We start from the raw sequence: 12528 nt of genomic DNA, 5'->3' as shown, positions 1-12528 counted from the left end.
CTTCAACTGCTCCCAGGATGCCCCAGCAGCCTTGTGCTCAATAGTCCAAAGTGTTGATTTGCTGGATAATGAACACTTTCATTGGCTTTCTTCAATTTTGCCTCAATTCTCTACTCTTCTACTGGTGTTTCCTAGGATAACACCCCAAATAACCTGCCTGCACTCTAACACTTATCTCAGAGTCAACTTCTGGGGGAACTCAAACTCAGAGGAAGCCCGTAGAACAACTTCAGTGGCATTTTATCATGCCTCACCTGGGAAAGTTGGTTCCCTTCTTTGAGCTCTGAGATTGCAGCAATACATTAAAACTAATAACCTGAACATATTGGGATATTATCAAATGGACTAAAAATTACCCAAACATTCTATAATGAATAAGCTTTCCTGTGAATTTTTAAATATTTCTCTACTTAAACTTGGCATTCCATAGCAATACAGAGTTGTTCATTCCACACTGCTTCTTCACTCCCTTGGAAATTGTTAAAAATACACTTATGGAAATAAAATATGTCCCAAGTAACATGTTGCTCCATTAGAGCTTATAATTTGGCTTGCAAAATCATGAATTACAAGCTTTAGTTCATTTGCCAAAAATAGAGATGAGTCCGCTAATCTCCTTTAATTTATAAGTGTATTTTAAGAAACCATTCACTTTTCAATTTAAAGTAATATTCAGAATGATATGGGATTCTGTATACCATATTTCCAAATCATAGTGGTACACGATTACAGAACTTTTTGCAGTCTATACTGAGGGCCCCAATTCAATTTCAGGATCTCAAGTGACAATCTATAAAGAAAGGGAGAAATAAAACATTTTAAAGTTCATACTGAAAAAGTAAGTCAAAATACAACAATGTACATTGTTTTTTAGCAGGTCTTGCCACACACACACACACACACAAAAGAAAAAAATGTTAATTTAAATCCACTTTTTATTCTTTCATAGATTTTAACAATTATACACAACTTTTAACATAAAGATAGTGAAATCTCAAGGATAGGGAGGCAATATATATGGCCTCTTCTATTCGTTCTTCAGGATGGAAGGACATTTCCAAAGGGTACAATGTGTAAGATTTAACACTGGAAAAATACGTATGAAACTTGTTTAACTGGCTGCACTTAGGACCAGGCACAGCACAATAAATATAGAACTGCATCATCTTTTTAAAAGACTGTTGTAATTTTAACACATTCTTACTAAAGAAATATGATCAATGACCAATCTGAAGTTCCACAACATACAGGTGAAGGGACACTGACAAGGAATATCTGAGCACAGTTTCTCTAGCATCTTCACACTCATACATCAACATTCTTAAAGAGGAGTAAGAATGTACACTGCAAATTCAGAACAGCAGACAACAAACCTGGTTGAACTTTCTTCACTGTATCATTCATTACTATCACAGTCCTAGTTTGCTGGTAGGTATAAGGTAGGAATAGAAAGTTTTTGAAATCCTTTGAACGTCCACTGGTCTTAGGGCCTCCGGGTAGGAGGCCACACTGGAAGCAAACTGATTAAGCAGCACCATTAAGTCCATATCTCAACAAATCATTGCATCATTTTTCTCTTCCAATATTCTGAAAGGTTAAAAAAAGTTGCATGGAAGAATACCTATCCTGTATAGCAGGCCACTGTCAGGACATGCAATCTGCAAGGATTTAAACAAACTATAGCTGAATTCTCTACAGATTACATCTTTCCTTAACAGACCAAGAGAAATACATTACCTAAAAATTTAAATAATAACATACTGAGGCATAAAATAAATACTTTATTTATGCTATCACATTTGGGTATTTGAGGCTGTTAGATATGTTCATATACCCTTCCCTATTCCCAAAGAGGAAGCAATGGTACCAGTACTATTGGTCCGAAAGAGTGAATGGGAAATTGTTGCTCTCAGAGCTTTTCTGCTGTGTGCCTTATTATACAAATACAGAAATTATTATTTTAAACATATACTTAAAAGACAGGATGAAATGATCTTTTTTTGACATGACCCAGATTCTGTTATCAGCAGATACAAGAATTAATTTCATTCCTATTACAGAATGGAAGCTGTTGTGCTGCTTTGGCTAAAGATACTCTGAGCAATCTTTTGAGCCAATGAATCAAAAACCACATGAAAAGTACTATTTTCTACAATTGGTAAACTGGTTGTTCAAAAATTCAATAAGGAAACAAAAATGCAAACACGTGACACATGTATCTTGTAAAAACATAATGCCACTCTGGCCCCAAGAACCGCTACAGTCCAGCTGGTCCTTAAAGGTGCAAAAGCCTCTAACCACAACTAAATATATTCTCTGTGGCATTTTACTGCCCATCCCACCGTCACATGATTCTTAGAAGCTGAGGCTTCTAAGACATTTGAGGAAAAGAAAGAGGGTGTGATGTGGATCAAGTTCTCAGTGATTGTTTTAAATGTAATTTTAAAAAGAATTTACCAGTAACGCAGTAGAATAATTCTTGATACTGAATTTTTCCTAATGATACAAAATATGCTTTAATAAATGATGTTAATCTAAGTTTGACCACTTGGCTCCTTTTTCACTTTTTCAGAGGGTACTGATTCACATATTGTGCTGAGCCCCACAAATGCCTGTTTTGAACAGGATAGTTCCCAACAGTTTCCCATAAATAATCCTGATTTATACTGGGAGAAGCAATGCATAACTGGAAGATTAATCATTCATGTTTTGAAAAAGCAATTATTTCCTGCAAAGCAGTTACTTAGCAAACCACTAAGCTGCAGATAGCCTTATCACATTGATACTGAGTCATTTCACAGAGTACCTGTCAAAATGTATAGAAATCTGGCCTTCCATTCCAAATCCACTGTGAAGAGAGCACATGCAGTAGTCCTGTTTACAATTTAACAGCAATGAGGAAAGGGCAAACCCAGGACGCAGAGGGCCGTGGCCCTAAGTGCGAGTTTACAGTAGTGCAGCCATCGTACATCATGTTTATCACATTCACCACTTCGGAGAAAGGATCAGGGAGGCCCTTCAAACACTGGAACAAAGGAATGTTTGTTTATATAAGACCTACCAAATAAACAGGGAAACAAATGATAACACACGTAGGCACTAGTCTCAAAGCTGCACAATAAAGAGGCAAATGATTTGAGATGAGAAATTGAGGAAAATATACACATATGAGAGCTTGCTGAGGAAAAGGAAGAAAGAAATCACAGTTCTAATCTTCAAGGCTACGGAATGCATTCTGCATATCTTCAAGAAGTTGTGCATAGTCGGCTTTGATCTTTGCCTCACCATCTTTCACTGGATCCTGAAAAAAGACATTACAGAATTCAATTTACCTTTGGAAAAGAATTTTCAGAATATGTAGTAAGTTACTTATATTTACTATATTTTGAGTATTGGGTTAAGTCAGGTACACTGGTAAAACACAGGCAGGAGTCAAAATTACCCTTATTTTCCTTTTTTCTTTTAAGGGTAGAAATGTATAAATGGAGTAATACTCCAACCAAACAGAAAGAAGACAAAATTTCAGTTTTGTATTTTGTCTGCTAATTGTATTCAATGACCAATGGATTTATCCTCAACAATATGCAAAATATTGGGAAATTAGGCAGCATCATGTATTAGATGCATTCCACTGCACGTGTATGATAGTTGGAATTAATTTAGTCAAAACAGAATTTACTATTCAAGGTCTGGTAGTATCACATTGGGACAGGGAAGTAAAATTTTAGAAACAATCTTAAAATGCACCAAATTTAAAATCCATGGAAAGCAATTTGAGTAATGTGTATAAAAGAAACTTTAAAATATTTAAGATCTCTGATCCAATCGTTCCTCTTCTGGAAACCTATACTAGAAAAATACATAAAATCAACTACATGAACAAGCTGTCCATACCAACAACTGGAAATTCCTAAATGCCTAAGAATAGTAAAATATTTCTCTCTGTCCATAAAACAATGCTACAGAAGACTATCTAAGGACATTAAAAAATAACTGGGATGTTAATTTGATGCAATGCATATATAAGTAGAAAAAAGATATCACCTTTAATCATACTACCAGAAACCATCACTATTATCTTGTTATTGCATATATTTTTTTGTATCTTTTTCCTATGAATACACGTAACTTTTAAAAATAAAATTTGGTTCAAATTACATACGGAATTTCCTGGTAACCCGATTTTTTTCACTCATTGTACCATAAGCATTTCCTCATGTCTTTGGATATTTTTTGAAAAAAAGATGTTAATGCCTTCATAACATTCTTGCCATAATGTACATCCTATAATGTACTGTTGGCTCTGTTCACTCTTGGATGACATTTAAGAAGTTTAATAAACAACCTTTTACATATATACATATAAAAAATTTCTGATTATTTCCTTGGGTTATAAGTTTTGAAGTGGAATGACAGGATTCAAAGGGTGTAAATATTTTTCAATTCTTGATACAGTAGTGTCTATTTGTACAGATTTATTTTCAACCTATAGCGTAAATAAACATTATATATTTAAGACCCATTCAGAGAATCATTCTAAATTTCTCAAAAGGTGATTAGTAAGTATACTTGGATGTCATGACTTAGAAATCATCAAATACAATTCAACGGATCAATTATTTTAAAAAGAATCTTACACATTTGAGTTTCTACCAACAATTTCATTTGTCTATTTACGTCTTGTATACTTCCAAAAGAATGAGAGTCCACTTAAAAATGATGTGTGATAAGATACTTAAAAGAAGCAAACAACAGAAGACATTTCAGACAAACATGGTGGGTAGATGTTAATAGGTACTTGAGGTAAGGTAATTGCTGCTCAGCAATGATTTTAGCTCTAAATTGCCTGGCAGTTAAGAAAAACAGGAAAACAAGTCAGCATTTATTTTAGACATGACATACTATAATTTTTATCACTAGAATTCCTATTTGAACATAACTTTGAGGTCTTTTCTGGGTTTACATAACCTGAGCATGTATGAAAAGGATAAATGCATATTTCACATAACAGGTTTGAGACTCAAATGATTGAAAAATTAAAAAAAAAAATTTCCTACTAGAAAAAGTTACAGTAGAAACAAAATATACCTTGAATTTCATGGAGGAAAGTTTATAGAGGATCTCCCCCATGTGCTCACGGATAATGGACCATGTAATTTTATTGTCACTCTGGGCAGTGGTTTCAACGGCTCTACGGGCCATATCATAAAATGCAATCATGTTGGACAGCATCCCCACTGTCTTGTAGAACGGGCAGAACCTAGGGTAAATGAAAGTCAAAATAATTAACAAAAACAAAATCCAAAGCAGCTTCAGACTTTGTATAAAACTTCACCTATAAAATACCAGAGCATTGGCTTCCTTATTTAAATATGCAGACTACTTATATTTATTGGATGAAATATAGGGAATAAAAACACCAATAACTATTTAACCAGAGTTTTTAGACAGAGACGCCTCAGGATATGGGGTGGACGGATAGACAGAGACAAGTATTCTTTTATTTATTTTAAGAGTGATGCTTATTTTTATTTGTTACAATAATCAAACAGGAAGAACAATGAAACAGTATTGCTACAATCTCACGACTCTCTGGGGGTTTGTTTTGTACAACGCAGTTAAAGGAATAACCCAAATGGTAAAATCACTTGAGTTATAAAGACTCCCCTGTGACAGTGGGTTAAGGTCTAATGAATAATAGCAAAGCAGGAAACTGTAATTTCCTACAGTTCATAGTGTCCCTCGCCCCCACTAACGTGCTCATTTTCAGTTACCCGTACCTTTTAATGAGGAAAGCACACAAGTTAATAGTCCACTTGGATCACATGCATTCACGTCAACTTTTGGACACACTTAAACACATTGGCATACACAATTTCATGCATTCACTTACAGTCTTTCCAAAACTTTTCCCCTTGTTAACTTTGTGTGGGTGGTTGCTAGAGCTTAAGTTCCTGATCAAGATTTTTGAGCCGTACTGACTATATTGTCATATTTTCTGCTTGTCCTACATTCTGGTAACCTTTCTATTTCTTCAGTGCCCTCTTCAGTCTTACATGGGGCCAAATATGATTTGAGGGAGAAAAGCTAGCCTGTGATGAAAGGGCTCAAATTATCAAAGTTTAAAAGAAATGGGTGGGCCAGCGCTGTGGCCGAGTGGTTCACGTGTTCACCTTCGGCGGCCCAGGGTTTCACTGGTTTGGATCCTGGGTGCGGACATGGCACCGCTCAGCAAGCCAAGCTGAGGCAGTGTCCCATGTGCCACAATTAGAAGGACATACAACTAGGATATACGACCTTGTACCGGGGGGCTTTGGGGAGAAAGAAAAAAAAAAGAAGTTTGGCAACAGATGTTAGCTCAGGTGCCAATCTTTAAAAAAAAAAAAAAGAAATGTGAACTTTAAATAAACCACGGTAGTAGCAGAGACAATAATGAAAAATGCAAGCACTGGGCAGGGGCAGCAGAGGCTGGTGAGATATCTAACAGGGACTTTGGTGGAAACAAATACTAGGGTCTTAGGAACCGAGGCAGGAAAGCGGAGCATAATTACTTAGGAAGAGAGTACAAGGCATGGGCAGTGGTAACAGCTGGTGAAAGCTTCTGAAGGAGGCGATGGCTCCCAGGTTCTGCACACTAAGCCATGACTAAATCTAACTGCAGATGGTTGGATAAGGAGTGAAAATACTGTCAAAACCAGACAAGTGAGCAAAATCAAGACAAGGGAACATATTAGATTGTTACATGTCTGCTATGAAAACACAAAATAAACCTACATATTGAGTCAGAGTGTGTCTGTATGAGAAAAAAAAGGTTCTTAATGTGTAGGTAGCTCCTTTTTCAAAACTTGATAGAAAATCCTCAAAGAAAGAAAGAAAATCAGGATAGATTACCTGTCATAAGGAGTATATCCATTTTGTTGTAGGAAATCATCTTTGATAAGTTTTGCTACCTCCAGAGTAATTTTATCTGTTTCTGCTAGAGAAGCCTAGAGAAGAGAAAAACATATTTTTAGAAACTTACTTCCCATAATGCGGGACTGATGGTTGTAATCAATTAGCAAGTGGAAACTATATTATCAACACACAATCATTTATCATTAATAAATTCATTCATAACTGCTTTTTGATTGCTTTTTTTTATTGTGGTAAAAACATTTAACATAAAATTTACCATCTTAACCATTTTTAAGTGTAGTTCAGTAGCATTAAGTATATTGTTGTGAAACAGATTTCCATAACTTTTCATCTTGCAAATCTGAAACTCTATATCCATTAAACAATTCCCCGTTCCCCCATCTCCCAGCCCCTTGTGACCACCATTCTACTTTCTGTTTCCATGAATTTCACCCCTTTAGATACTTTATATAAGTACAATCATACAGTATTTGTCTTTTTGTGACTGGCTTATTTCACTTAACATAACATCCTCAGGATTCCTCCACGTAGAATGTGTTAGAATTTTCCTTCCCTCTTCGGGCTGAATATTCCATTGTGTATGTGTATATACATATATACATATGTATACCACATTTTGTTTATCCATTCACTGATCTAAGGACATTTGGGCTTCTGTACCTCTTAGATATCGTGAATAAGTGCTGCTATGACCATGGGTATACAAACAGCCTGACGTTCTTTTTTTGAAACACTTTCTTCTTCACATCCTGGCTTGCTATCTTAATTATTTGAATTCTTAGTCTTAAGTTTGTTTCACGAAAATCTACAAAGCCCATAAACAGTTAAGTTTTTTTTTTAACGTTACATGGTGTATAGAATTGTGGAAAGGCGAAGTACAGTCAGCATGTACTTATCTGAGTGCTGTTTTATGGGGATTGCTGTTACAGAGCTTCGCTCTTAAACAGCGCTGCCTCAGAGGCTTTAATTTTGCAGACACCCTATCAGCCCGACAAGTGTGGATTTCTTGGGAGCTGTGGGAAATGGATGGGCCCAGTGAGCGAACTGCAGTCTTGTGTTAGCGATGGGCACTAAGCTCCTTAGAGGTAAGGCTCAGCTCTTCTGTTTCTTTTCTTTTTTCTTTTTTTAATCCCTTTTATCCTTAACCCCCTTTCAAGCACAAGTAAATATTAAAACATGTTTTATGTATATCTTTTTATTTGCATAAATTCAAGTGGAATGTGTATTTTATTTTGTACTGGTATTCTTAATTATATAAAGCAGCCTTACTGTGTCTTTGGCACTTTGTTTTTGAGATCCATCCACATTGCTGTGTCACATAATCTGCTGCTTCCAGCTCTTATGTAGTTCTTTTGCCCCCCAGTAAAGGGCACTCAGATTTCCTCTAACTCCCTGACACCACACACATGTCTATTTAAGGTCCTGTTTGAGAATTTCTTTTGAAATAAATATCCAGAAACAGAACTGCTAGGTCGCAGGATATACAAGCAAGTACTCTCACACTGCTCTCCACAATGCCAGCCCCAGATAACACTCCTACCAGGACACCAGTTCCTCTAGCCCCACAACACTTGGGATTATCCAGCTTTCTGATATTTGAATTTCTGGCCAGTGTAACATGATATCTTAATGTTGTTTGAACATTTCCCCACAGGCTTGCTAATCTTTTTGTTTCCTCTTCTATAGTCTGTCTGCTCTTTCCTTTGCCCATATCTCTGTTGGGGTTCTAGTCTTCTTAACTTACAGTTCTTTGCACATTTCCATCAGTTTTAGACATCACAAACTTCCTTTCCCAATCAGTCATCTGTTTTGTTACCTTTACCCACAGTAGGCCTTTGTTGAACAAAAATCTTTACTTTTTATGTAATCGAAAAACTTTTTTTGTTTTATTGCTTGTACATATGGAGATGTGTTTAAGAAGTCCTTTTTCAACCCTAAACAATCCATCAGAAAATGATTAGAAATAATCAACAAGTACAGCAAAGTTGCAGGGTACAAAACCAACTTACAAAAATCAATTGCATTTCTAAATGCTAATAATGAACTGGCAGAAAAAGAAGTCAAGAATAAAATCCCATTTACAATCACAACACAAAGGATAAAATATCTAGGAATAAATTTAACCAAAGAGGTGAAAGACCTATACACTGAAAACTGTAAGACAATATTGAAAGAAACTGAAGAAGATATAAAGAAATGGAAAGATATTTCATGCTCGTGATTTGGAATAAGAAACATACTTAAAATGTCCATATTGCCTAAAGCAATCTACAGGTTCAATGCAATCCCAATCAGAATCCCAATGATATTCTTCACAGAAAGAGAACATAGAATCCTAAAATTCATATGGAACAACAAAAGACCTCAAATGACCAGAGCAATCCTGAGAAAAAAGAACAAAGCTGGAGGCATCACAATCCCAGACTTTGAAATATACCACAAAGCTATAGTAATCAAAACAGCATGGTACCGGCAGAAAAACAGACACACAGAGCAGTGGAACAGAACCAAAAGCCCAGAAATAAGGCCACACATTCATGGACAGTTAATCTTTGAAAAATGAGCCAAAAACATACAATGGAGAAAGGAATGTCTCTTCAATAAATGATGTTTGGAAAACTCAACAGCCCCCTACAAAAGAGTGAAAGTAGACCATTATCTTGTACCACACACAAAAATTAACTCAAAATGGACTAAAGACTTGAATGTAAGACCTGAAACCATAAAACTCCTAGAAGAAAATAGAGGCAGCACACTCTTTAACATTGGTCGTAGCAGCATCTTTTTGAATATCATGTCTACTCGGGCAAGGGAAACAAAAGAAAAAATTAACAAATGGGACTACATCAGACTAACAAGCTTCTGCAAGGCAAAAGAAACCATGAACAAAACAAAAAGACAACCCACCAACAGGGAGACAATATTTGCAAATCATATATCCAACAAGGGGTTAATTTCCAAAATATATAAAGAACTCAAACAACTCAACAACCAAAAAACGAAACAGGCCAATCAAAAAATGGGTAGAGGAAATGAAAGATATTATTCCAAAGATATACAGATGGCCAACAGACACATGAAAAGATGTTTGACATCAGTAATTATTAGGGAAATGTAAATCAAACCTACAATGAGATATCACCTTACACCTGTCAGAATGGCTATAATTACCAAGACAAAAAATAACGAATGTTGGAGAGGATGTGGAGAAAAGGGAACCCTCATACACTGCTGGTGGGAATGCAAACCAGTGTAGCCACTGTGGAAAATAGTATGGAGAAATCTCAAAAAATTAAAAATAGAAATGCCATATGACCTAGCTATCCCACTACAGAGTATTTATCCAAAGAACTTGAAATTAACAATTCAAAAAGACTTATGCAGCCCTATGTTTATTACAGCATTATTCACAATAGCCAAGAGGGGGAAGCAACCCAAGTGCCCTTCTAGGGATGAACGGATAAAGAAGATGTGGTGTATACATACAATGGAATACTATTCAGCTATAAAAAAGACAAAATCGTCCCATTTGCAACAACATGGATGGACCTTGAGGGTAATGATGTTCAGGGAAATAAGCCAGACAAAGACAAATACTGTATGATTTCACTCATATGTGGAAGATAAACAAACACATGGATAAAGACAACAGATTAGTGGTTACCAGTGGGGAAGGGGGTTTCAGGGTGGGCAAAAGGGGTAAAGGGGCACATATGTATGGTGACAGATAAAAATTAAGACTACTGGTGGTGAGCATGATGCAGTCTATACAGAAACTGATAAATAATAATGTACACTGAAATTACACAATATTATAAACCATTACGACCTCAATAAAAGAACTGCCAAAAAAAAAAATTTCACCAATAAAAAAAAGTTATTTTGCAACCCTAGATGGCAAAGATATTCTCTTATCACTTCTTGCAAGTCTTATCTTTCATATTTAAATTGTTAATCTATCTGGAGTCTATTTTTGTATGTGGAATTAGGTAGTGATCCATTTTTATTTTTCTCCAAATAGTAAACAGTTTTCTGTCACCACTGACTGAATCGATCCATCCTCCTCTCCCTTGACCTGTGGTATCATCTTTGCATTATCAAGGGTCCATATACACGAGTCTGTTTCTGTTTTGTTCTGCTGATCTATTTGTTAATTCACCAATACCAGACTGGCTCTATTACAGTGGTTTTGTATTGATATCCAATAAAGGAAAAGCTCCCTTTTTACAACTCTTTCTTTTTTTTTTTTTAAAGATTGGCACCTGGGCTAACAACTGTTGCCAATCTTCCTCTTTTTGTTTTTTAAGGATTGGCACCTGGGCTAACAACTGTTGCCAATCTTTTTTTTTTTTTTTCTGCTTCATCCCCCCAAACGCCCCCTATACACAGTTGCATATCCTAGTTCCATGTCCTTCTAGTTGTGGGATGTGGGACGCTGTCTCAACGTGGCCTTACGAGCGGTGCCATGTCTGCACCCAGGATCCGAACCCTGGGCAGCCGCAGCAGAGCGCGAGAACTTAACCACTCGGCCACGGAGCCGGCCCCAACTATCACTCTTTGTTTTTAAGGCTTGAATCTTTGTGATATCAAACGAATTCTAGAATGACTGCTGATTTACTCAGCAGATTCAGCTGGAAATTTGATTGGCATCACATCAAACTTATAGATTAAAGAGAAGCAGTATCTTTCTAATAAGTCTATCCAAGAGCATGGACCTTCTCTCTCTGTTTTCAGATCTTCTGCTTCATTTATTAGTTTTAAAATGTTTTCCAGAGAAGAAATATATATTTTTGGTTAGTTTCTATATTCTAGTTTTTGTTGCTACTGTGGACACCTTATTTTTAGTTTTATTTCCCAATTGGTATTGCTAACATAGAAAAATTCTCTTGATTTTTTATGTTTATCCTGAATCTAATGCCTCACCAAACTCTTGTTAGTTCTGTTTCTCTGTTAATTCTGCCATTTTTCTAGTTATATGAGCACATTATCAACAAATAATGACATTTTCATCTCTTTCTTTACAACTTTTTCTTTTCTTACATGATTGGTTACTTCCTCTGGTATCTGATTGAAGACAAGCAGTAATCATAGGCATTCTTGTCTTAGTCCTGATTTTTAAATGGAATATATCAGAAATTTTTTAAGTAAAATTTTTCCCAGGTTTTAGTATACTATTTTTAACAAATTAAGGAAGTTCCCTTCTATTCCTTGTTTGCTAAGAGATTTCTAAAAATCACAAATAGGTAATGAACTTCAAATACTTTTCCCACATTGGTCGAGATGTGTTCTCAATTACATTAATTACATTGGTGAGTTATAATAATAGATTTTGTGTTGAATCATATTTGCATTCCTGAGATAAACTTTACTTGCTCATGATGTATTATTTTATTATTTTTAATATGCTGCTGGGGTAGGATTTTTATACCTACATTCATAAACAGAATGAAGCTAGAATTTTCTTTTCTTGTATTGTATTGTCTTTGTCTAGTTTTGGAAGTCTTCTTTTTTTAGTTCCTCTTAGAGGGCCACAGTACTCATTTACAAATAAGGAGTATTTCATATGTGCAAGCTATCTAATAATATTATCCTTTTGTTGGAAAAAAATTAAGA

General features: G+C 35.6%; 1 protein-coding gene across 2 annotated transcripts in view; it reads right to left on the bottom strand.

Annotated features, from left to right (window-relative positions):
* Nucleotides 1–917: 917 nt before the first annotated feature.
* ATP6V1A (ATPase H+ transporting V1 subunit A) overlaps nt 918–12528 on the bottom strand; it is a 56121-nt gene continuing 44510 nt past the window's right edge. For both annotated transcript variants that reach the window (XM_014838623.3, XM_014838622.3), the window contains exons 13-15: nt 6892–6986; nt 5089–5260; nt 918–3301 (exon numbers count right to left, since the gene is read on the bottom strand). In XM_014838623.3, the coding sequence (XP_014694109.1) occupies nt 3209–3301; nt 5089–5260; nt 6892–6986 (360 nt within the window). In that variant the 3' untranslated portion in view covers nt 918–3208. The remainder of the gene's footprint in view (nt 3302–5088; nt 5261–6891; nt 6987–12528) is intronic.

This window comes from Equus asinus, chromosome 5, assembly GCF_041296235.1.
Source record: "Equus asinus isolate D_3611 breed Donkey chromosome 5, EquAss-T2T_v2, whole genome shotgun sequence".
In the NCBI taxonomy this organism is placed as follows: domain Eukaryota; kingdom Metazoa; phylum Chordata; class Mammalia; order Perissodactyla; family Equidae; genus Equus; species Equus asinus.
This window is presented reverse-complemented; position numbering and strand designations above follow the sequence as displayed.